General features: G+C 38.6%; 1 protein-coding gene across 48 annotated transcripts in view; it reads right to left on the reverse strand.

The window, feature by feature from the left end:
* Positions 1 to 27,697, reverse strand: part of PEAK1 (pseudopodium enriched atypical kinase 1) — a 313,738-nt gene that overhangs the window by 65,681 nt on the left and 220,360 nt on the right. For all 48 annotated transcript variants that reach the window (NM_001133744.2, XM_054531185.2, XM_054531202.2 and 45 more), the window contains 1 exon segment: positions 2,847 to 6,100. In NM_001133744.2, coding sequence (NP_001127216.2) covers positions 2,847 to 5,986 — 3,140 coding nt within the window. In that variant the 5' untranslated portion in view covers positions 5,987 to 6,100.

Here is a 27,697-nt window from a genome sequence, read left to right on the forward strand (position 1 = left end):
TATTTTTTCATTTTTCATTCTTCATTCCTTATATACAGTTTAGACTTGAAATATTCATTTATTTATAGAAAAACTGTATTTTCATTTCTTTCAGCAGTGTGCTCCCAGCCGTGGGATGGTAATTTAATGACCACACTGCCATCAAGCCTGAAACACAAATGTTGACATTTGATGGTAATGTTTTCCTTATCAAAGTTGCTTCAAGTAAATACCAATGGTGTATCCAAGTAAATGAGGCAATTATTGAAAAAGCAAATGGTATATATTTTTCAATATGCATATTCATGTTTTAAACTTTTCAAAAAGTTAAAAAAAGCTATTGAATACCTCTTTTTCTACTTAGTCTGGGACATTATGAAATGTGAAAACTCCAGTGTCCCTTAAAGAAAAGTTTAATATCTCAATCATTGCTTTACTCAGATTATAGCATGTATCTTTATAATGGTGGTGAGACCAGCAGTTCTAAGTGTGACCCAAGGACCAGCAGCATCAGCATCACCCAGGAACTTACTAGAAGTGCAAATTATCAGGACCCACCCCAGACCTACTGAATCAAAAACTCCAGGGGTGGGGCTCAGCAATCTGTGTCTTAACAGCTCTCTAGATGATTCTGGAACATGGTTAAATTTAAGAACCAATGGGCAAATGAACTGTGTTACTTGGATTCATGGATGTTAACTACAAAAAACGGATACATTTTGGAAGACCTGACTGGCCTATGTATAACCTAATTATGAAAATACAAGCTGTATAGTAAGAGGTCTGCCAAGCCCAAGGCCTGGGCTGCCCTCAAGCCTATATACCTTGGCATGCAGCCAAAGGAGAGAGTCTCATTCCACAGAAAGAAGCCGAATCATTTCTTGACTGTGCCTTCTAAGATGTGGATAAATACACTACAGTGGTACTTAATCAGGAATGACGCCATGTAAGAACTGTCTACCATTCCCTCCTGTATAACTCCAACCATTTGCTGTTTAAACTGCCTCTTTTCTAAATAAATCAGGCACCGGAAATACATTTTTTTTTTTTTTTTTTTAAGACGGAGTTTCACTCTTTTTGACCAGGCTGGAGTGCAATGGTGTGATCTTGGCTCACTGCAACCTCCACCTCCCGGTTCAAGTGATTCTCTTGCCTCAGCCTCCCAAGTAGCTAGGATTACAGGCACCTGCCACCACACCCAACTAATTTTGTATTTGTAGTAGACATGGGGTTTCACCATGTTGGCAAGGCTGGTCTCGAACTCCTGATCTCAGGTGATCCGTCCGCCTTGGCCTCCCAAAGTGCTGGGATTTCAGGTGTGAGCCACCACACCCGGCCCTGAAATACATGTATTTTATTACTACTGGAGTACATTCTGTCATTGACTACCTTACCATGGAATATAACATTCAACTACCAATGACAAGACTGTTCTTCCTAGGACTACCATCCTAGTTGCTTTGTTACTACACGGATTTAAGGAAAACAGAGACTTGTTAGCATTTTGACAACATTTGGAGGTATGTAAAAAGCCCATTTTAGTAAAGAATGTATATAAAACTTCCTAGCATTTTGCTAGGAAAAGTAAAAGCATTAAGTGTTCACTTCATTTTTTATTATACTTTTCTAAAGAAAAACAGGTAAATCTGCCCCATCCATCAGAATTTACTATATTTGTAGGAAAGAAGGGCAGGCCCTTCTTTCTTTACTTCTTACTTTAAGTAAGGAGGGAGAAGGACTCAGAATCAGATGAATGGAGTACTCAGGGCATATCTTTAAGAATAAAAAGGACAGGAAGCATAGGGAAATCATCCTATTAGTCACAAACTTGGGATAAAAGTTCCTTGTTTTTACTGGCAGCTAATTCATTTTGTTTACAATATAAAGAAAGAAAAACTTAGGCTTCCTAAACATATGTATTTATGTGAATGATTACAAGTGAGAATATAACAATTTTTATTGATCTTGTGTTTGTTAAGAATGCACAATTATGAGGAGGATACATGCTTTAGCATGAGAGATCGAGGCTTGAATTCCAGCTCTGACAAGTACTAGCTTTGTGACTGTTCAATTCTTAACTTCCCGGGTTTTCAGTTTCCTCATCTGAAGAATATAGCAAATTTATAAGGATTTGAGATAAATATTTATTATATATGTTGCACAGAATAGGTGATCAATAAATAGTTATTAAGGTATTCAAGAAAATGAATGCCTAGAGAACTGATTTAGGTATGCAATCTGTCTAGCTGAACTGAAGATTATACTACTGGGTCTGTCTCAATACTCAACTTCTCCTATTTCATCCACACGCTAAATAACTATAAATTGCTTGCTTACCACCCTCCATTTTTTTCCACAACACTTGGAAGGAGGACAAAAAGAGACAGCAATAAAAAAACAAATATTCCCTTAAAATAAGTAATGCATATAGAGATAACACCTTCATAAAAAACAAAAAGAATTGCTGGAAGAGTTTTATTTCATTTACAGTGAGGGAAAGAACAGTACCACCATTTATTCATTTGATCCTGTTTCTTCCTCACACTACCATCACATTCCAAAACAACATATTATTTATTGCTATTAAGGTGTTATGGATTTGCTTTTCTATGCTAAAGTTCCTCTGCATTCACCAGAATGCAGTAGGCTACTTAAGCCAAAGATGCAGGGCTATAAACCTTGTTCAGTGCAGTAAGATCACTTTAATACTATTCTAATCTTGGAATGCAGTTATAAAGATAGATGATGGCCACAGAGTGCTACTTACAAACAGAAATGGTTCTTATGCAATCTTAAAAGATATAAAAAACTTAGCACCTGAAAATGTGTTAAAAAATTCCCATATTCTGCCAGTCTATTTTACATACCTGAGAATATTTTTAGGAATCTGTGATGGAGAAGAATGACTCCTCTTCTTCTTCTCTGAGTCCTGTAGTAATGCATTCTCTGCTCTACCCTTCTCCATGACTGCTGCCTGGTCTGTCCTAGCCTTGCTCTGATCCACACTGAGCTGGCCTTGAGCAGGGTCACACCTATACATGAAGACAATGGCTGGTTTCTCACTGGACTCTCCTTTTGCCTCTGTGAACCAGTGATGGCGCTGAACTGGAGGAGGAGGCAGCATGTGAATGACTGTGCCATCCAGGCCCACCAGTTTCCCTTTCTCTCGCTCTTTCTCTTTGTCATCCTCCTCATCTGTTTTCCGACGGCGGAAGAAGCTTTTAAATGATATCCAGCGCTTAGGTTTTGCATCAGCTGCCCGCCTGCTGCCTTCAGAGTGCAAAACTGATTCAGCTTCTGTTGACCTGGTAGGGCTGGTTGGCTTGGTCCAGTTGGTGAAATGCCTCTGCAAAAGGTTACCTGCATGGTAAGGAGAAGAAGTAGAGCGTGGCGGGGGAAAGGGAGGTGGTGGCTCACTCTGGGGGCTAGTCACTAATTTGGAGGGAGAGGGGGTGACTGGCTTTATGGATGGGTCTTTCTGTACTTTGGTGGTAGGACTGTCTGTGGTCTGAGGTGCTTCAGCCTCACCACTAGGCTGAGATGTAAAGAGAGATTTGGGCCGGACTGGCGTACTCTTAGGTGTACACTTAGCAACATCAGCATCTGGAGGAATGGCATAAAGTTCTTCCACACTGCAAGTTTTAGGGCCAGATTGAGGTGTTTCTGGAGGAGACTGTGGGGGTTGGATTGAAGCCACAATCTGAGAAAGCACTGTGCTTGCTTTCTCTCTGGTGCTGCTGCTGCCCACCATCTGAGACTCCTGAGTGCCTTCTATTTTGGCCACAGGCTCTTGAGTGGTTCTCTGGATCTTTGCTGGGGAGCTGTGGCTGGAACTATAGCTTCTCTGTGGTGAAGACTGACCTCTGTTGAGACAGTTGTTAAACTCTTGAACCTTCTGAGCCACTGAGCCCCTTTTATGCTCTGTGCTGTTTGAAAACCCTTTAGTTTGAAGACAGTCAGTGGTTTTGCTAGTGGTGTTATCAGGCACTTTGCTTTCAGTTTCTATTTCTTCATAAGTATGGCTTATTACACTTGTGGTTTTTTCCTTCACTGGGAGTTCTCCACTTGTTCCCAGAAAACTTTTGTAGATAGCTAGATTGTCATATGCATTTGGACTGATAACAATGGGAACTTTGATAGCATTTTTGGAACTCCGAGCATAAGTTGGCTCGTCATGAATGATAATTGGAAAAGGTGGCATACCAGCATTGTTATAACTATTAAATTTTATTTCAGACAAATTAGGTGACTTAACAGGGATGGTTTTGGAGGAAATGTTTGTAGCTGTGGGTGATGTAGGTGCTGATTTGTGACAGTTTTTCCTTGGAGGAACATTTGGTCCAGTTCCACTAGTAATTAGTTCTACTTTAGGTATCTTTTGTCGTGGACTGGTGCTAGAAGTCCACACTTCTTGGTATCGAATTGCACTGGATTTTTGGAAATGGGCACTTATTTGTCCTGGTGTCAATGAAGATGATGTAACTGGAGAGTTTGGAGTAGAAGATGAGCTTTTTGTCTTGGGGCTGTTAACAGGGCCCTCGAGGTGCTCACTGGCCATGGCTGCTGACACATCCACGATAGTATATGGCTTGCACAATGGCTGTTCCAGATTCACAACTCGGTAAGGTTTTGCTTGCTCTTCTGTGGGGACAAGGTTTATGGTTACTGCTTGCCCAGCAACATCTGTAGAGGCTTTACTTTCTTCCTTCTCAGTCTGTACAGCAATCTTGCCATCTTTCTCTTCTAATCGGAGAGCAAGGACTGCTTTGTGGGTCTCTGGAACTTTTACTGAGCTTTTGGAAGCTTGTGATGAATCTTTATCCTGATTATTACTAGAGGGACTTTCATAATTGGGCTCAATTTCCTTCATGTCGTTAGAATCTCCTGGGTTACCAGGAGATATTCCCCCATTACAAATCTTCTGGGATAAACTACTGGCTGTCTCAGAACGTGATTCTTCTGTTAAAGAAGAATCTGGTGATGTGGAGTCAGATGACACCATGCTCTGAATGCTTCCTTGTCCATAAGAGACCACAGAATTTTCCTCATAACCGTTCAGGATTTCATCATAGCTGTCATCATAGTCCACAGCACAGATTCTCTGCAGAGACTTGTTTCGCAGGGGGATAGTATTCCATTTTTTGTCCACAAAGAATCGAACAGGAGACAAAGTGTTTGCTCTGAAGTTGGCAAAGCGAGGTTGCCCTCTCATGCGAATCTCCATGGCCAACAGCTCTTCATCACTCTCATCCCAACTCTCGTGCTCCTCCTCCATGTTACTGAAAAGTACATCCTCTTCACTCTCCTCGCCACTGGAAAACTCTGGGTAACAGAACCGGCCCCCTTCGTTACTAATCACTTCTGTGCTCCCACTCAGAATAACATGCTTGCCCTGAGTTTCCTTTATCCCACCTATCATGCAACTTGGTGGAAGCTTTCTTTCCAATGATCGTTTATAGCAATCATTTATTCTTCCCAAGAATGTTTCTCTGGAGTTTGTTTCATTTCCTCTTATCTGAGGGGCAGTATCCAAGCCTGCTATCTCCTTTAACACTTCAGTTAGTCCATTATTGTTATTTGACATCTTCTTTGCACTATCATTATTGCCATAAGGCTTAGGAACATGGCTAATTCCTTCATCGTCTTCATTATTATTGTTAAGTGGTTTCTGACTCAAGGCAGCTCTGTTTCGGTTCCACCCTATGATGACAGGTTTGTTCTCACAGTGTTCTTGGATGCTAAGCTCACCACATATACTTTGCCCATCTGCCACTATCATAGTGGGCTTCACAGCTATAGTGGGTTTTTTAGCCACAGGAGGCCGGAAATTGCCGGTGTTCCTGATGCGGTGGTTGTTACTGTGATTGGCATTAGTTTTCACATTGCCATGGGTGATGGGTGCCTTCTCAGGGTCTGGGGGAAGCTGGTGCAAACTTTTAGGTTTAAAGCAATTCTTGCATTCACCAGGTTTCCAAACATGTTCAGTAAAGGTGTTACAAGCAGACATTTTTAAAAATAGAACTTCACAGACAATGCTTTTCTTTCAGTGCATGACAAAACTTTCATCTGTTAGTTTTCACTTCCCCTATGTGTTACAGCAGCTCTTCTAAGAATGATCAATCTGTGGAGGGGAAAAGAAGACAAAAAATCTGAATGAAAAAGGCACTATGAGACTTGCCATTATTAGTGACTTGAAAAAATTGACTCCATTCCTAAACTTTTCCTTAAATTAAAAGATTGAGAGCTAAACTAATTTGAGTACTTTGTAATTTCCCTTTAGCCAATCAGCATTTGGAAAGTGAGCTTTTTAACTATAATTTTATGCACTCTTATCAATCCATACATAATCTTCAGCTTGATGTCTCTGTTGCAATGATTCTGTGACCTTCCCTCCCAGAAATGCCTTTGATACCACTCCTTCTGTTATCCACCAATTTCTCCAACTCTTCCCAGCCCACTATAGATTCCTCTTCTTCCACCTACCCTTGAACGTTTTAGACATTTCGTAGACTCCTCAAACTCAATGCACTGAAAATGAAGCTTCGGGGCTGGGTGCAGTGGCTCACGCCTGTAATCCCAGCATGCTGGGAGGCAGGCCAAGGTGGGAAGATCACTTGAGCTCAGGAGTTCAAGACCAGCCTGACTAACATGATAAAACCCCATCTCTAAAAAAAATATAAAAATTAGCTGGGTGTGGTAGCACACGTGAATAGTTCCAGATACTCAGGAAGCTGAGGCAGGAGGATTGTTTGAGCCTGGGAGGTGGAGGTTGCAGTGAGCAGATTGTGCCACAGTACTTCAGCCTGGGTGACAGAGTGAGACCTTGTCTCAAAAAAAAAAAAAAAAAAAAATGCTGAAAAGGAGACCAGGGCCCAGATCATGCAAGGCCTTTTAGGCTTTTAAAGATTATAGAGTTTATCCTAAGAGCAGTGGGAAGCCACTGAAGGGTTCTGAATAGGGGAAACATAATCCAATTTGCATTTTAAAAAGACAGCTCTGACCAAAACCCATGAAATTCTTAGGTATATAAGTCCAACAAAATATGTGTAAAATCTAGAATCTATATGAGCAAAACTACAAAACACTGACAGATGAAGGGGGGAAGAAGGGGGAAAGGTAAGCAAATTATAGCCCAGAGGCCAAATGTAGCTCATTCCTGTTTTTGTATCCCGAGGTTAAGGATGCTTTTTATGTTCTTAAATGGTTGGAAACAAATCAAAAGGAGAATAATGTTCTGCAACAAGTGAAAATTATATGAAATTCTAAATCCAGTACCCACAAATAAAGCTTCATTGGAACGCCAGTCACACTCATTTGTTTACATACTCATTTGCCTATGGTGGCTTCTGTGCTACAATGGAGAGATGAGTAGCTATGAAATGTGTGACACATAGACTGTATGCTTCACTTTTACTGCTTTGTGGAACTCTACAAATTGCAGGATTTCCACTGGTGCATCTATCAGCTATGTGAAATTACATTTTTCAAAGATAATACATAAAATTATAAAATAAAATTATGAAATATATAAAATTTCATTACAGATATGCATTAATAGATGAACATTTGTAATCAATTTTGATGAGAGGAAGTACTAACTTTGAACCCCCATCAAGCAAAATGTTATCCTCCCCAAAATGGAATTTCATTCTTCTCACTAGCAAACCTCTGTTATAAAATATTGTACCTAATTATATTTTGCATTTTATCAAAAACATTTGCAAAAAACAAAAATGACAAGAGAATGAAGACAAACCCCAGAGTAGGAGAAATTATGTGAAACATTCATATCTGACAAAGGACTTTGTATCTGGAATATATAAAGAACTTTCAAAACTCAACAAAAAGAAAAACCCAATAAAAAACAGGTAAAAGATTTGAGCAGACACTTAACCAAATAATATGATTTTTGATCTTTTTTTTTTTTTTGAGACAGGATCTTACTCTGTCACCCAGTCTGGTGTGTAGTGGTATGATCACAGCTCACTGCAGCCTCAACCTCCCTGGCTCAATCAAGCCTCTCACCTCAGCCTCTGGAGTAGCTGGGACTATGGGCACATGCCACTATGCCTGGCTAATTTTTCTATTTTTTTATAGAGATGGGGTCTCTCCATGTTGTCCAGGGTGGTCTCAAACTCCTGGGCTCAAGGGACCCACCTGCCTCAGCCTCCCCAAAGTGTTAAGATTACAGGCATGAGACACTGTGCCCAGCCAAAGATATATGGATTGCATTTAGACAATATAAAAATTATAAATATAATTTACAATATTTACAATATTGTAGTAAATAAAATTTATAATATTGTAAATATAATTAGCCACATGGAAGTGCAAATTAAAACTACAATGTGCTACCACTACACATTTATTAGAATGGTTAAAATAAAATTAAAACAAAAACAACTGATGCTAGCGAGGATATGAAGCAATTGAAACTCATATATTGCTGGTGGGAATGTAAATGGTTCAGGTATTCTGAAAAACAGTTTTGCAGTTTCTTATAGAGTTAATCATAAACTTACCTTGGAGCCCAGCAATCCCACTCCCAGGTATTTACCCAAGATAAATAAAAACTTTTGTTTACACTAAAACCAATACACAAAGGTTTACAGCCAAAAGCTGGAAACAATCTAAATGTTAGGTGGCAGTGGTTACACAACTGCATACATTTGTCAAATCTCACAGAACCGGCAGGGCGGCTGGGCGTGGTGGCTCATGCCTGAAATCCCAGCACTGTGGGAGGCCGAGGCGGATGGATCACTTGAGGCCAGGAGTTTGAGACTAGCCTGGCCAACATGGTGAAATCCTGTCTCTACCAAAAATACAAAAATTAGCCAGGCATGGTGGTGTACGCCTGTAATCTTAGCTACTCAGGAGGCTGAGGCATGAGCATTGCTTGAACCTGGGTGGCGGAGGTTGCAGTGAGCCGAGGTTGCATTGTGCCACTGCACCACAGTCCAAGACTCTGCCTTGAAAAACAAACAAACAAACAACTCATAGAACTACACACTTAAAAAAAGTGAATTTTACTACATGTAAATTTACCCTCAATAAACCTGACTTTAAAAAGACAGCTCTGTTGCTATGTAGAAAATGGACTCAGGAAGAACAGGACAGGAGGCTTAAAGGACTGACATAGGCAAACTAAGATCTGATGAGGATCTGGATTAGGACGTGGTGTCAGGGAAGGCAGAGAAAGATGCAGGAATGACTGGATTTTGAAGAGTAAAAGGTATTGAGGTTTTAGGTTTATGTATTCAAATGATTGTGGAGCCATTTACTGAGATGACAACATTGGAGGAGGTGCAACTTTTGAAGGGAAGATTATGAGTCCATATTTTGTCACCCTGCATACTAGACAGTATATGAATTTAGGAGTCTGAAACATGGATGAGAATTCTGTGGTTCTCCTCTGCTTAGGAATTACTAGTATAGAGATACTTAGGCCAAAAAGAAAATAGTGAGCTGGGGAGGTGGCCTTGGTGGGTGAACCAGGGAGAAGGGGCTACTTCTTCTCCCCTAACTGAAAACTAACAGCCAAGGTGCGATGACACAGAAGCCAGATGAGGAAATGTCATGAAGGAGAAAGACAATAACTATTTCAAATGCTGCTGAGAGGTAACGGAAAATGAGGACTTACTTACATACATGCCCATTGGACTTGGCAACATGAGCTCATCAGTGACCTTAGCATGAACTATTTGGTTCAGTAGTGGGGATGGAAACCAGACTGTAGTGAGTTGAAGAGTGAGATAATAGAGCAATGGTAGATAACTTTTGGAGAAGAGTAGGCAGGAAGGAGAAGCAAGAAGGAGCTAGGAGGATGGGGGTCCAGAAAGGATTTCCTTATTTTCAGATGGGAAGACCTAGATAATGTTGAATGGTAATATTGGGGAAAGATACAGGCCAGGGTGAGAGGCTGAAAAAACAGGAAAGAGGGAAGAATCACAATACTTAGAATGTTAAAATTGTGTAGGTTTCTAATTCAATTGTTTTATGGACAAAGGAATCGAAGCCTAGAAGAGAAAGTGACTTTCCTAAGGACACACAGTAAATAAGAAAGACCCAGAACTGGGACTCAAGGCTACGACTACCTACAATATGTTTTTTTTTACCTTTTTTGGTAGATATTTTTTTCTTTTGTTGTATATGCTTACTGTGGAAACTCAGAAAAGCATAAAGAAAACAGAAACCATATGTAACAAGTAACTTCTATTAACAGTTTGGGGGCAGTTCCTGTCAGTCACCAATAATTTAAATTAAAAAATTCCCTGTGTACTTAGCACTATGCAGCACTGAATACAAAAAAGAATAAGGCATCTTGGCATAATATCTTGTTAACCAAGTTAAACAGACTCTGATAAGAGCGGGACTAAGTTTTCTCTTTGTAAGTAGTACTATATATTTGCTTTTTCAAAGACTAGTAGATAATAGTAAAAATAATTTCCCACTTTGAGTAACAGTAAGTTAATTCAGTCAAAAGATGGCTAAGTTGATTAGCAGCTATCACTTATCAACAGAATAGCCAAATGAGACTCACCAGGAACACCATTTGCTTATGTCAGTGTTGTGTGCACTAGAAACCCATGTTGCATATGACATTCGTTTACAAGTTTGTGTCCATCTGTATTCATCTGGTATAAAACCGAGACATGTATACATATGTAACAAACCTACACATTGTGCACATGTACCCTAAAACTTAAAGTATAATAATAAAAAAAACAAAAAAAAACCAACCGAGACATGAACCAAGCAAACACCTTTAGCAAGCACCAGATGGAGCTGCTGTCTAAGCCACAAAACCTTAACCACGAGGGCTTCATTTTAAACACTTATTATGTTTGGAGACAAAGAGGTGCACTTAAAGACACTGTCAAAACTATTTTAACCTACAACAGTCAGAGGAGGAAGCTGTACCAGATGCAGGTCTGTCCAAAGAGCAATCCTTGGGTTTTACAGCCTTTGTGAAATGACTTCAATGGCAATCAATAACTAGCAGCTTTCCCTGCTCAACACCAACGCTCCCCAAATGGGAAACTCCAGTCTCCAAAGTTATGCTTGAGAAATAAGAAATGTGTCTCCTGAGGCACTTACACAAGGAAATAAAACAGTCTATCCTGGTGTCTTCTATTTATTTGCCAGAACAGGTCTGATACAGAGCACCCAAATGGAATGTTTGATAAGAAAAGCTCATTTACCTACACATTTCTTATAATCTCAAAGCAAATCTTCTAGATGAAAGAGTCTATGGGAGAGTTTAATGGCTGAAGCTGCCCCTAGGAGGTAGCCAGGATTCCATGATCTAAAATCCTATTTCATATTTGACAGTTTTCAGGACCAAAGCCCTTCAGGCTATAGATGAAGCTATTCAAGAGTGGCCTATTTCACTTCAAGTCATGACAGCTTTTTAAGAACCTATTACTGTTTTTTATTCTCTCTACTGCCATACAATGACAATAATTAGTTTGCTTCTAGTCCAACAGTTTCAGGCAGATTTGATACCAAAAAAACCCCCACAAAAATACAAAAAAACAACAAACAAATCCACAATGGATTTCAATCTTGAAATAAACTGGCCAGCAGAAAGAGCTGGAGCTCCTCAAGCTGGATTCAATTTCCGTTAGTGAAGAAAAGGAAAGTGTGTAGATGGGAGATTAAACACCATATATACAGCATTTCCTAAAGGCACCCAAGGAGAATCTGTTAATAATAAAGGAGGATGGAGAATGAACTGCTAAGCTCCTTCTCCAATTCTGTGACTCCCGAAGGCCATCATCTCTCTCCATAAAATCTGTCACATTGCCATGGAGGCAGAGTCAAGAATCCTCACTGCTGTACGTGGGCTTTTAAGGACACTCTCAGTGAGGATCTATTGCCTATATGTCATCCCACATATTAGTCCATCTCCAGGATGCTAGGGGACAATTTACAAGTCAAGGTTCTCACTAGGCTTTTGTTAAAGAACATGTGGGTCACTTAAAAAAAAGGAAAGGAAAATGTGACAACCATACCCACGTCACTGTTCCCAACCTTTCCTTCTTCCACAGTGAAAAATGCTGACCTGACACCTCAACCAGCTGCCAAACCCTTCAGTATATGACTAAAAGGGTGGGGAGAGGAAGTGAAAGCAAAGCTGCAGGAAGAAGTTTTGCAGAAGATAAAACACAGCTTAAATTTGGTACACAAATGGAAATTCCATGAGTAAAAGGGACTTTCTTGAGATCTGACGGAAAAAAAAATTATCATTCCTTGCTATCACAAGAACATGAGGTTCTCCTATCTAAAGAAGAAACCAAAGTAAAATCTGCTTAATTTTGGAAACTTAACGAAATCTCCAGAAGCCCATCCAGTTCCAATTGTTCTAACCACAACAGTTTTTCTAACAATTCACTGCTCCTGTCACATGGTAGTCATCTCAGGACAAGAATCATGTAACAACAAATGCATCCCTGCAAAGCAGCACCGCTCAGTTCCAGCTAATTTTTAAATTCAAACTCTTTGACGAATCAGTTAACTACTACTACTAATAATTATTATAAACTTGGTAATAACTAGTTATAAGATTAGAAGTTCCAAAATGTTCCCTGAAATCACTTTAGACCCCTATTTAAGAAGGTATACATCAGAGAAGAGGTTAAAATAATATCTAATAACACCCAAGACTCCATAGTCTTTTATAGTTTTATTTTATTCACAAGCTTTTTCTTCTGCTTGGAATGTATCTCCTCTAATGCTGTTCCATTTGTTGAAACCCTATTTATCCTTCAAGATGCAGTTTAAATTTTACCTCTGTGATGAAGTTTTGCCTAACTCGATTATACCACATTGTTTTGTAATTATGTAAGTCCCCAGAAGGCAGGTCTAAGTGTTTTTCATCTCTTTATCTCTTGAATTGTTTGGAATACATTAGATACTAAATAAATGCTTGCACTCAAGAATAATTCTAGTTAGCATTTACTACTAAGTACCAGGCCCTTTACCCATAAAAACTCATAATTCGGCCAGGTGCGGTGGCTCAAGCCTGTAATCCCAACACTACACTTTGGGAGGCCAAGGCGGGCGGATCACCTGAGGTCAGGAGTTTGAGACCAGCCTGGCCAACATGGTGAAACTCTGTCCATACTAAAAATACAAAAATTAGCCAGGCGTGGTGGTGCACACCTGTAGTCCCAGCTACTCAGAAAGCTGAGGCAGGAGAATCACTTGAACCCGGGAGGGGGAGGTTGCAGTGAGCCGAGATCGCGCCACTGCACTCCAGCCTAGGCAACAAGTGAGACTCCATCTCAAAAAAACAAAACAAAACAAACACTTCATAATTCTCACAAAACTCTATGATAGACATACTATTATTTGCCCTACTTTACTGATGAAGAAACTGAAACTTGCCTAAGGTCACATAGCTAGTAAATGGCAGAGCCAGGATGAATGCATGCATGCACGTATGCATGCATAAATGGTATAGTTTCATGGCATCTGGAGGCTGCTTTAAACATAAACATGGCAGTGTCTGAAAGACAGTCCACACAGCCGCAGCAGCAGCAGCACTGTCCACCATAGTGGAATTCCACCATGAATGAAGAAGTGTAAGAAGTAGGCACACCCACACCTTCCCCTCCTCAGCTCTAAGATGATCAGTCCAGGTGCTCACTGCAGAATAAGCCAGAAGGAAACAAACAGGCATACAGGCATAAACTTAGCTAGTAGTCTGTCTCAAAGTTGTGTTTTTTGTGTTTCAGAGTGTTGAGGAAGTAACATTATGAGGCAAATTAAGCACGATCTTTCATCCAGCTCTCCAAGTCAGGAACCACTCTGATTTGGAGAGGCCACTGAAGTGGCTGGTTGAGAGTGAGTTGGTGAGATGTTGCTATCAGTCACCTGGCTCTGTTCCTCCTCTCCATTGCCCTCAACCTCAGAGCCAACTGCCAAGTGAAGAAAGCTGGACTGCAGGCTAAATTAGTGAGTCACGGCTGATTGAGATGTGAGAAGACAGGGAATAAGAAAGAGACGAAATAAGGGCAGAGCAAAATTCAAATAAGAGAAGGTGGGAAAAAGGAAATTGGGAAGGAAGGAGAAATAAGAAAATAGTTAATGATTCTAAGAAAAATCCTGTTTGAATGTTTATAGCCACATAATCAGAGTGAGCAATGTCATTTGCTACCACTCTTCACTCATTTTTGGAGGCTTTATTGTCTTGTGTTACTTTACATTTGGCAGGAGGCATTATTTTTCCAATTAAAAGAAATTTTACCTTTCCCAGCTATAGAAAATAATGAACAATACATACTGTAAAACATTTATAATTTAGACTTTTAAAGGGAAAAAGTACTTCTAAATTAATGAAAGTCTGAATTACACAGTACTTTGAAGAAGTATAGATTTATTGCTTTTGAGGAAATACCATAATAAACTAGTCTTTCCTAGTGCAGATATTTGGACCTGTTCTAATAAATAAGTTGGAATTATTTTCATAATGGTTGTAAATACATAACTTAAAACGCAGTCAAATAATACTTCTCACACTGGAATCCGGGATGTGTTTTCAAGGGTCTATGAGTTCTCCAAAAGAGCAGAATATTAAACTGAAAGTAAAGTTTACATCTAAAATAAACTAATGTAAACACAGGCAGGATCATTGCAATGGCCATATCAACTAAGCACAGCAATATAATTTCCAGGACTACAAATACCTTTCTGTTTCTAATTTGAGCTGGCACCAAGCACACTACTTTAACTGTAAGAAATAATGAGAAAAGAAAGGCTCACTTAATATACAGATGACACAGTTCTACCAAGTAAAGACCAAAATGACATCGTGGTGCAACCACTGTGTATTGTACCAATCTTGAATTTTCAATACCCTAGAAAGAAATGTGGCATAAGAAGACAGCCAATGGTAATGAAAACTGCAAAGAAAACTAGGGTGGCTAGCAGCTCCTTACCCATATAGTAAGCAGCAATTTCGTCTCAGCAAAACTTCATCTATTACATTAAATTGTTGTTAATTTGCATTTCATTAGTTCTGCAGGTTTTCTTTGTACTTAACTTTCAAATTTGTTTTATAGCTAAATGACAAATATAAGCATAAAGAATTTATACCTAACTTTATGTTTTTTGTATTTAAGTAAAATTATAATAATGTACGTCAACACTGACAGAGCGCAGTTATTTTTTTCAGTTAAAAGGAGGTCTATAAATTACCAAAGTTTGAAAAGTAGTGCTTAAAAACAATAATCTCTTATGTCAGGTAAGCATTCCTCTTGTGATCTTATTCACATTACTAATTTGCTAAGAATCCGTTAAAGGAGTATAATAACTATCATCAACAAAGCTCTTGTGAAAATGAATTAAGATAAAATATATAAAGTGCCTAACTCGAAGGCTGATTCATAGTAAGCACTTAATAAATACTAGTTCTTTTCTCCTTTTATTAAATTTCTATATCCATCGGAGGCCAGGAAGGGGTATGATCCCTCTAATCCCTCCACATATATCCACACCCCATCTTGACATACCAGTTGGGCACTTGGGAAGCTACTTCTATGGGAACACTGTTAACTATGCTTAGGTTAGACTTCAGTTATCATGGATGATTTAATTGAAAGTTTTAGTTGCCTTGTAAACCTATTTAAGACTTATTGCTTCTACAGGGAAAACATACTCCAAGTTCTGAGCAAGTGACTTGCAAGGAAACTTTAGCATTCCATCTTGGACTTGTGTTTTGCATCAGTTTCAAGAGATGCTGTCAGATTCTACCAGGAAGGAGTTGCTGAGCAATAAGGTAATGTGATACTATTGTGCTTTAAGAATTCAGGTGGAAATGGAAAGAATATATTGACAGGAGGCAAGGTGAAAGGTAATGTAGTTGTTTTAACTAGTATAATACTAGTCCAGAGAAGGCCCCAAACTAATATAGTGGCAGTGGGAATTAACAAGCAGGGCTGATGTGAGAGGCTAAATTGATAATTTTTATCAACCAGTGGGATAATAAGAGTGACTAAAGATGACCCTAAGGTCTGTCTAGATCAAAACCCAGGATCAGTTTCCCAGAGATATACTGAAATGTGGACAATCAAGCTAGCACCAACTGCACTACTTTAACTGTAGAAAATCATGAGACAGATGATGTCCGAATGGAAATAACAAACATATTCTAAAACAAAGTGTGTGATTTAAAATTCTTCCCATTGAGAAATATCCAGATCTTTAATTACTATTTACTTATGTAAACTTGACTCTAAATCTTGACTACAAGTGGTTTAGTGAGAGCAGTAAAGAAGATGCAGGATGCTGACATGGATGGGGGAGAAAATGAAAAAGGCAAAGTGACAATTCTTTAGTTAGCTTTATTTTATTACACAATAAAGTTAGAAAAACGAGACTTGGGTTTAGTAACTGAAGTGATGAGACCAGTGATGGACCATGAAGGATGGGAACTGTGACCAGGGCATTCGAGAACTCCAGATGCGCATGAGCACATGACAATAGGTTTCCACAGGACTGTTCTCAAGAAAACAGCAGAAGCTCAGACTCTGGGGAGTTACTGGATATTAACATATAAGGAGACCACAGTCTGACAGTGGAAAAACTAAACTATCCCCCAATAAAACTATGCTGGGTCAGAATTCTCCTCATCAGTGAGATATCTACCTGTGGTTTGTATCACTGGACTACTAAAGTGAGCCCAAACATCTCCCAGTGGAAAGTGAGAGGTGGAATGCCAGCCATTGTTGAAAGAGGTGCTGGGCCCCTGGCCCTTGTGGGTGCCAGAGCACTAGGAGTATTTCCATTCCTATAGTAACCACTCACCAATTAGGAGAACCCTCAGAAGCACAAATGAACAACACTCAAGGCCATTGCTAATAAGATATGTAAAAACAGACAACTTACTCAAACTCTCTAGGCCGAACGGTCCTTATCTTTTTTTTTGATTGAAAAAAAATTCTTTATATTATACAAGTAATCAGAAAATAAAAATATGCAAAAAGCAAATGAAGAAACCCCCAAATCTGACTATATACTCTTCTGTGTCTTTTTTCTGTACACAGATCAAGGTGTATATGCACAGACACACAGATATATTTCACAGAATGAACATGCTGTTTGGTAACAAGAGTACCTTTAAAGTCTTTCCCCAAATTTATAATCTATTCAAAACATTATATACATGCAAATTTGGGTTAAAATACCATTTTGAATTATTCAAACAAATTTAACAAGAGACAAATGAAGCTGGAGTCAGAGATCTTTAATAACCTGAAACAAAAATTATCCTCACATATAAGAAGAAACACCTCTTCTCTATGGATATAGTTATCTGGCAAGATTACCTATTCAGGATACAGCTGAAAACTAGACAAAGTAGGAAAGCACCTTTTATGGTTTCATTTATAGACTCATTTTACACACAAATTTAATTTGATCAGCTTAAATTAGTTTTATTGATCTTGTTTGTACAGAAATAAAGGTGAATGCTCTACTTATAATTTAATGAATTATAGCTGTCTCTCTCAGGCTGCCTTATTTGTATATCCCCTATCCACTTTACTATGAACCAAATGAGACTCTAATGTTAATTTGAGTGGAGATACGTGTCCACCGCTCTTTTAAAAAAGGTACCCAAATGTCCTTTCCGCAATTATCCTTTTAAAAAGACAGTCAGCCAGGTGTGGTGGCTCACTTGAGGTGAGGAGTTCGAGACCAGCCTGGCCAACATGGCGAAACCCCGTCTCTACTAAAAATACAAAAATTAGCTGTGCATAGTGGTGCGCGCTTGTAATCCCAGCTACTTGGGAAGCTGAGGTGGGAGAATTGCTCGAACCCGGAAGGCAGAGGTTGCACTGAGCAGAGATTGCACCACTGCACTCCAGCCTGGGTGACAGAGTGAGACTCTATCTTAACATAACATAACATAACATAACATAACATAACATAACATAACATAACATAATATAACATAACATAACTCTCTAGCCATCTCTTCTGTGATCTTGTCTATTCCCAAATATTTAAGGGTGGAACAACTTTCCAGAGTTTGCCATATAACATATACTTTATAACCTATATTCCAGAATTATACCTCTTGCTCCTGTCGTCTGAAGCTCCAGACTTCGGCTGCCCACTAGACCTTTCCAAACACAACTAATTACATCTTTCCTCCAAAACACAGTAGACTCAACCTTTTTCTAGGTACCGTAACAGTAAATGGTATCAAAACATTGGCAGACATTCAGACTGGGTCAACTTTTGACTCTTCCTGGTCCTTCTCATGCTATATCCAATCAATTGTCAGGTTTTGTCTTTCCTAATCTGTCCTCTCCCTTTGACCCATCTAGCTATAACTTGAGTCCTGGATTTTCATTGCTCTTTGTCTGAAATACTGAGATAGTATATTTTGTGTCCCAATTCCTCTAAAATACAGCTCCTTACTACTTTAACTCTTCATAAAGCCATTAATTGTTCTCAGTTGCGTATATAATACATTTAAACTCCTCAGAATAAAATTTAATGCTCTTTGTGATCTGCTACTGACTTACCATTTTTTAAAGCAGCCATTATCTCCTCCATGTTCACACATATAACAATTGTTCAAAATCCTATAAATCTTTTGATCCTCCAGTCAAATTTTAATTCCCCTGTGAAGTCTCACATCCTCCTCTTAGAATTAACTGCTCCCTTCCCCAAATTCCCATCATATGGCTTTTGCATACCTTACTCCACCCCCCGACCCCCACTAGTCTTAGCTCCTTGAGTGCAGGAGATATATCTTATTCAGTCTTGGCACTGTACGTTTCTTGAACAGATGAATAAATGATGCTCTGCTATCTGGTTTCATAGACCAAAATAACTTAGAAGGAGACAGCAGCATTCAGACAGAAGTGGCAAGTGACAAGTGACTACCTGACAGCAAAGGAGAAGAAAGAAAAAGACAAGAACCAAACTTAAGAACTGAAAAAGCTTTTCCATGTGAGCAAATAGCCCTATATCCCTTAAGGGCATCACTATATTTTAGAATGGCACTGTAATTGATGTTGATACCAATTATAGCAAGATAGCAAGAAAATATTAAATTATGTTTGGTGTTCTGTGTTTAAGAAGGGAAGAAAACAACTAAAATGTGAAATGTATTTTGGAAAGATTTTCATACAACATTTTATTTACTGTAAGTTTATTTAATTATAAAATAATTACTTTATAGAAAACTATAAAAATAAAGACAGAGAAAAAAAGCACCCTAAATCTTAGTATGCATTTTAAAAACAATTTAGATCACATAAGCACCAAATGATTATTCAAACTAAAAATATTTTAATGCTTAAAGAGCTCAAACCCACAGTTATCCAGAAACTTTGGCCAACTAGAATTAATTCTTTCAAAGGAACATAGAGAGCCAAAATTTTACTGTATCATTAAAGTTATTAACCCAACTCTTCTGTCTTAACTAGTGACTGGAAAATGATGAGGTGGGGAGGAGATGAGGAAGTGGGGAACAATAACAAAAGATAAAAAATAGAAGGTGAGAGAAAAAGAAAGGAACCCAAAATAAATAAAAGGTAGGAGGACAATCAAGACAAGTGAGAGGAAGAATAGAAAAACAGAGAGAAAGCATAATATCTGAGCAGACACATTCAGAAAAAGGACAGCTCTTCTTTCATTTTCCCCTCTCTTGACTTCTTTTGTTCTAATTGACTTCAGGCTGATGTGTGTAACCTTAGATGCATGCTGAATTCCAATGAAGTCCTCCTACATGTATACTTTATACCAAAACAATTCAGTTAAAAGGATTTTAATTGGTGTGCACCATTCCCTGCAATTTCAACATTTTAAAAATGAATAGTCTAAGTACCAGATGGTGACAAGTACTAATTAATCAGGCCTATTCAATGAATGAGCATATTAAAATGAGTGCACCTATTAGACATGTGTTGCCGATGCTCCATCCTGAGGAAGCCTCCCCTCAAATGAGTGCCCATGGAAGGTGCAGATTTACTGTGCAATACTCACAAGTGTCTTCTGCAATTATTTGCAGTAGCAATGCCATCACTCTTGTGTCTCCCTCCAGATCACTCAATATTTCATGCTAAGCAGCTGGTGAGCCTTGCTATCCCTGTATAATCTGTTCAACCTTTGTAAGCAACAGCCAGCTAAATATTGGGTCTATAGTGTTTCTACTAAAGAGAAGATCTTACAAACTCATCAAGGTCATTTGTTAAATGGACAATGGGTGAAGGACAGATCAAATGAGACTCTTAATCCAACTCCCTTCCTCCTTAATTTGTCTGTCAGTCAGTGAAAGCCTGAGCACTGCTAGCTGAAGGAATGAAATAGTGCAAATGGCAATCCTGCATGACAGGTTGCCATGCTCTGATTGTCCTCAAATGTTGTTAGCATTGGAGAGAAAGGTATATAATAACCTATTGGTAGGTCTCAAAATCCTACTAGGTACTCTTTTTTGAATGTGACAGAAATCTTAGAAGTCATTAGTTTTCTTAGCTCCTCATACTCATCACTCTTCTATTTTATACTATCTTGGATCAACATAATTTCAAATGTATTCTAATAGTAGGAAATTCCCCAAATCTCTCTAAATTTACTGAGAAACACTGGTTTCTTATTTGTTGAAGGCACTGAAAACTGAGCAGCTGATTAGGTGGGGAGACAGCAAGGCATACATAAAACATGGGCTTTGGAGAAAAAAAGGGTGTTGTGAGACATGCATGTTAACTGGTACACAGCAAGCACTAACAAATGTTAGTGTTTCCCCCAGATAATAGCAAATGGTAGGAAAAATAATCAACTTGGAGGGAAACATCACTGAATAACAGCCTAAATATGATTACTTTTAGAGGAACTGAGAGGTTATAATAGAAAATGTGATTTTTTGGTATACTTTAAAAATTAAAGACAATATACTTTAACCTTCTGAGACAGCTTAATTAATTAATTAACTAGTTTACAGACAGGGTCTCACTCTGTCACTCAGGCTGGAGTGCAATGGTGTGATCATGGCTCACTGCAGCCTTGACCTCCCCAGGTTCAGGTGATCCTCTCACCTCAGTCTCCTGAGTAGCTGGGACTACAGGTGTCCGCCACCATGCCTGGCTAATTTTTTTGTGTGTGTGTGGAGACAGGGTTTTGTCACATTTCCCAGGCTGGTCTCAAACTCCTGGGCTCAAGTGATCCACCTGCCTTGGCCTCCCATAGTGCTGGGATTACAGGCATGAGCCACCATGCCCAGACTAAAACAGCTTGGAAGACAGAATTTTGAGACATTTGTGCTTGTTTCTGATGCATGGCAATAGATATTGCTTAAAATTAGAATATCACCCAAAAGAATGCTTAGGGAAGGGTAGCCAATGACAGAAACAACAAAATTTGTAGTTACCAGAAAAGCCTCCTTCATGACAAAGGCCATTTTATTACTTTCCTTGGGATCTTGCCTAAAAACAAGAGGTGAAATTTATATATTATCCAAACAGAATTTAATTAATTTGGACATAATTGAAAGTCCAAAATAGCAAGAACATATTCATCAAGAGGTTTCTATGCAATGATTAAATAATCTTTTGAAAGTTTCTGTTACTTTGGTCTAATAATTTTTGGTAGATTCATGTTATTTTTAAATTTTTGGTTCTACCTTTACCTTTTTTCCACTTTAAATAATATTTTGATACAGTATCTAGCATAGAAGTAGGTTTTTATAAGAGTCTTGTGTTCTGAGATAAGACAAAACCCCGGAAAACAAGACATCAAAACCAAGTGTAATTCCTAGCCCAAACATATAAAAGAAACCATGTTAGGGAACTAAGAACTCTGACTAACTGAAAGGAAAGCAATGATTTATAATAATCTAAGTAGACCAAGACAATTTTCAGACTACAGTTGACCCTTGAACAATATGGGTTTGAACTGTGCAGTTCAACTTACATATGGATTTTTTCAATAAATATATTGGAAAATTTTACGGTGATTTGTGACAATTTGATAAAACTCACAGACAAACCATGTAACCAGAAATATTAAAAAAATTATGAAAAAGTTAGGTATGTCATGAACACATAAAATATATGGATAGTATATTTTATCATTTACTATCATAGAGTATATACAAATCTATTATAAAAAGTTAAAATTTATCAAAACTTAAATATGAGAGAAATGTAAACAAATGTAAAGATGTGGTATTAAATAACTGCATAAGTATATGAATAACCACATATTATAATACATACTATACTACTGTAATAATTTTGTAGCCACCTTCTGTTGCTACTGAGGTACACTCAAGTATTCTATCTGCTTAAAAGGCCATGTGATGCTAATCATCTCCACATGAACAGTTCATCTCTCCAATAAATTGTGTACTATAGTAAAAAGTGATTTCTTGATGTTCTTGTATATTTATCATATCATGTTTATTTTTAGGGCAATGCTGTAAACCTTAAATAACACATAGGACTCATATGAAATGCCACCAGTGATGCTGGAGGTGCTCCCAAGAAGCAGAGAAAAGTCATGACACTTTTGCTTGTTATGTACTGTAGTTTGAGGTCTGTAGCTTTAATTGCCCACCATTGCAAGATAAATGAATCTAGCCTAAGGACCAGTATAGAAAAAAGAAAATGAAGTTCATGAGCCATCAATGCAGCAATGCTAGCAGGCATGAAAATCTTGCACTTTTTGAGAAATACCTTTTTGTATCATATTGAAAACAGCATTTATATGGGTGCAGGATTGCTATAAGAAGGTATACTTAGAGACTGTAATATTATTCAAGAAAAAGTGAGGTCATTATATGACAACTTAAAGCAAAGGGATAGTGAAGCAGCTAGAGAATTTAGTGTCAGCAAAGGATGGTTTGATAATTCTAGAAAAAGATTTGGCTTAAAAAATGTCAAGATAACAGGAGAAGCAGCTTCTGCCAACCAAGAGGCAGCAGATAAATTCCTAGATGCTATTAAGAAAATCATTGAGGAAGGATATCTGCCTGAGCAGGCTTTTAGTGCAAATGAAAGTGCCCTATATTGGGGGGTGGGGAGAAAGCCACAAAGGACATTTATTTCATCTATTTGTATGGAAGAGAAGTAAGCACCAGGATTTAAGGCAGGAAGGCATAGGCTAACTCGACTGTTTTGCACAAATGTGGTCAGATTTATGATTGGGACTATCCCTATCTATAAAGCTAGTAATCCCCAAGTCTTGAAGAGAAATGATAAGCCCCAGCTGCCACTCTTGTTTATACAGCAAGAAGGTCTGAATGAGAACCCTTTTTCTGGATTGGTTCCATCAATGCTTTGTTCCTGAAGTCAGAAAGTACTCTGCCAGTAAGACACTGCCTTTTAAAGTTCATCTGGTATTAGGCAATGTCCCTGGCCACTCAGAATACCATGAGTTCAACGCTGTAGATATCGAAGTGGTCTACTCTCCATCAAACACAATGTCTCTAATTCAGCCTCTAGATCAGGGGGCCATAGGACCTTTAAGGCTTATCATACAAAGTTCCATGTGGAAAGGACTGCCAACATTGTGAAAGAGAGCTCTGATAGAGAGAACACCATGAAAGTCTGGAAGGATTAAACTGCTGAAGATGACATTGTTGTTACAGAAAAAGTTGTGAAAGCCATCAAGCCCAAAACAATAAATTCCTCTGGAAAACTCTGTGTCCACATGTTGTACATGACTTCAAGGGATTTATGACAGAGTTAATCGATGAAATCACGAAAGAGACTGCAGATATGGCAAAAATGGTGTAGGGTGTGTGTGTGTAAAAGGTGTCGAGATATGGCTCTTGGAGACACTGAAGAGCTAATATACCTCACATCAGAAGAATTTACGGAAGATGACTTGATGGAGATGACTGCTTCCAAACCAGCGCCAGACAATGAAGATGAAGATGTAGAAGAAGCAGTGCCAGAAAACAGATTGAGGTTAGACAATCCGGTAGAAGGATTCTGACGATTCAAGACTGCTTTTGACTTCTTTTACAACATGGACCCTTCTCTATGATACAGGTACTAAACTAAAGCAAACAATGGAAGAAAGACTGGTACTGTATGGAAACATTTTTAGAGAAATAAAATAGCAAAAAAATTCAGACAAATTACAATATATTTCCATAAAGTTACATCAGGTGGGCCTGTCTTTCCTGCCTGTTTCCACCTGCTCAGCCTCTTCTGCCTCTGCCACCCTTGAGATAGCAAAACCAACCCTTCTTCTTCTTCCTCCTCCTCGGACTACTCAACATGAAGACAAATAAGATGAAGGCCTTTATGACGATCCACTTTCACTTAGTCAATAGTAAATATATTCTCTTCCTTATGATTTTCTTAATAGCATTTTTTCTCCAGCTTACTTTATTGTAAGAATATAGTATATCGTACATATAGAATACAAAATAAGTGTTAATCAACTGCTTATGTTATTGATAAGGCTTATGGTCAACAGTGGTCAGGTTTTTGGGGAGTCAAAAGTTATATGCAGATTTTTGACTGTGTGTGGGGTCGGCATCCCAACCTTTACATTATTCAAGGGTCAACTGTATATTCTAAAATTCACTACTTAATGTATGGTCTGTAGCCCCAGACCTACTGAATCATAATCTACATTTTTACAAGATGCCCAGGTACTTTATAAACATATTGAAGTTTAGGAAGCACTCTACTGAAAACCAGCAAGTTTTATCAAACTGTGAATATAGCATAGTAGATTCACATTTTACAATTTAAAAGTCCCCTCAATTTGAAAACCATATTCACTATCTAAAAGGCTTTTATTTATTTTGAAAATCTACTCATTTCAGAACTACTGACAATAAAATTAGAGGAGGAGATAAACTGAATAAAGGGCATATTCAATAGAAACTTTAATGTTAGCAGGTGATTGTTTCATGTTTGAAAGATCTTCCATTAGGGTCAAATGTGCTTCATGTCATTCTGCTTGGTAGTGAAATGGTTAAATTTCTTCTTTCTTTCTATATTTTTCCTTCTAACTAATTTTAGATAGTTACTACATATAGACTCATACTTTACCATAACTTACCTCTGGAGTAAAATATATTATTTAAAAAATTTCTTCAAATACTTATACTGTGATGTGAGCTCTTTATCAACTATGTAGATGCTACCAAATGTTTTAGCATTTCTCCTCAGATTTACATGTCATACACCACTAAATGCATCAAGTTGAGTTCAAGCCACTCAAGATTACTGTTATTGATTTCAGGGAACAGATTAGTAAAAAGGGGTTTTACCACTCAATGTCTTTCCAACTTAAGAAATATCAACCCTTGGTTTTATTGTATAAATTGATAAGCCTTTGTGTCTTTTTTTTTTTTTTTTTTTGAGACAGAGTCTCACTCTGTCACCCAGGCTGGAGTGCAGTGTTGAAATCTCGGCTCACTGCAAGCTCCGCCTCCCGGGTTCATGCCATTCTCCTGCCTCAGCCTCCCGAGTAGCTGGGACTACAGGTGCCCGCCACCACACCTGGCTATTTTTTTTTTTATTTTTAGTAGAGATGGGGTTTCACCGTGTTAGCCAGGATGGTCTCGATCTCCTGACCTCGTGATCCTCCCGCCTTAGCCTCCCAAAGTACTGGGATTACAGGCATGAGCCACTGCGCCCGGCCTAAGCCTTTGTGTCTTAATGCCACTGTTTTCCTATTTCCAAACATCACAGGCCAAAGTGGCTAATCAAGAAACTAAAGAAGATTTGCCTCATAAAGAAATGATCATTTCTCCCTCCCTCTGATTAGTCAAAGGCTCTTTCTAGTGTTGATACGCTAGATATACTGCTTGAAGTTCTAGCATATTCCAAATATTGCTTTTGCATCATTTTGGTATATCATATGGGAAAAGCTAATTCAGAGTCTGTTTTTATGTTAATATATTCATGGCCACATTCCAAGGAATGCCAGGCACCTTGGAATACAGCCTGTCACTTAGCTAGGGGCATAAATGACTAACTCAGCATTGTATCTTAAAGACAGAAGCAGAAGTAGAATCTCCAACCCTTACTGTGTTAGATGTCATACTTAGATCACACTGGCTCCCTTTGTGCATCTGATTCATCTGCTTTTTGTCAAACTTGGTATTCATTTTAGACTCCAATATTGTTCCAAATCAGGCTAAGCTTTAATATTAATGCAGTCTTCTAGTTAAAGCTGCCGGTAATCTAAGACTGGGTGCTGTGCCCTTTTGGATGCAGTTTCACATTTAGCTATTTAAAACCTCTATGTTCAAGAAGCATCGTGTTTTCTGCCTGGATTTGTGGGGTGTTGCTCAATTGCACATCTTGCAATTTAGCACTACATTATTTCTCAGATCCTTGAACAACATGGGTTAGGAGTGCCGACCCCTCACGTGATAAAAAATCTGCATATAACTTTTGACTACCGCAGAACCTAACTACTAATAGCCTGCTGCTGACCAGAAGCCTTACTCATAACATAAACAGTTGATTAACACATATTTTGTACATTGTATGTACTATATACTGTATTTTTACAAAAAAGTAAACTAGAGAAAGGAAAATGTTATTAAGAAAATCATCTTTGGGGCTGGGTGTGGTGGCTCATGCCCCCTGTAATCCCAGCACTTTGGGAGGCCGAGGTGGGCAGATCACAAGGTCAGGAGATCAAGACTATCCTGGTTAACACGGTGAAACCCCGTCTCTACTAAAAAAATACAAAAAAATAGCTGGGCTTGGTGGTAGGCGCCTCTAGTCCCAGCTACTCGGGAGGCTGAGGCAGGAGAATGATGTGAACCCGGGAGGCGAAGCTTGCAGTGAGCCGAGATCGTGCCACTGCACTCCAGCCTAGGTGACAGAGCGAGACTCCATCTCAAAAAAAAAAAAAAAAAAGAAAATCATCTTTTGGAGGCCGAGGTGGGCAGACTGCTTGAGCTCAGGAGTTCAAGAGCAGCCTAGGCAACATGGCAAAACCCTGTCTCTACCAAAAATACAAAAATGTAGTCCCAGCTACAGGTGCTGGTAGGTTGAGGTGGGAGGGTGGATTAAGCCCAAGAGGCAGAGGTTGCAGTGAGCTATGATCATACCACTGCACTCCAGCCTGGGAGACAGAGCCAGACCCTGTCTCAGAAAAAAAAAAAAAAAAAAAGAAAATCATAAAAGAAAATGTATTTATGCATTAAGTCAAAGTGGATCATTGTAAGGGTCTTCATCCTCATTGTCTTAATGTTGAGTAGGCTGAGGAGGAGGAAGAAGAGTAGGGGTTGGTTTTGGTGTCTGAAGAATGGCACAGGCAGAAGAGGAGGTGGAAGGGGAGGTAAGAGAGGCAGGCACTCACAGCATAACTTTTATTGAAAAAAATCTGCATGTAAGTGGACCCATGCAGTTCAAACTGGTATTGTTCAATAGTCAATAAAACACAGAGACAATAAAGATCTGGGAAACAGTAGCTGTGAAAATTTAAAAATCATTTATATTATTGCTTGAATAGGTAAGCAAAGCAGAATACAATGATGAAGTTTTATTCTTGTGTTTTAAAATCAAGAGCACAACCTGAAGAATAAACACAATTTTGATGAAGAGCAAAACTGGAGGACTGACATTACCCAACTTCAAGACATACTATAAAGCTACAGTAATCAAGACAGTGTGATACTGGCAAAAGAACAGACAAATAGATCAATGGGACAGAACAGATAGCCCAGAAACAGATCCATACAAGTACAGTCAATTGATCTCTGACAAAGGAAATTCAG

The sequence above is a fragment of the Pongo abelii genome, chromosome 16, assembly GCF_028885655.2.
Source record: "Pongo abelii isolate AG06213 chromosome 16, NHGRI_mPonAbe1-v2.0_pri, whole genome shotgun sequence".
NCBI lineage: Eukaryota > Metazoa > Chordata > Mammalia > Primates > Hominidae > Pongo > Pongo abelii.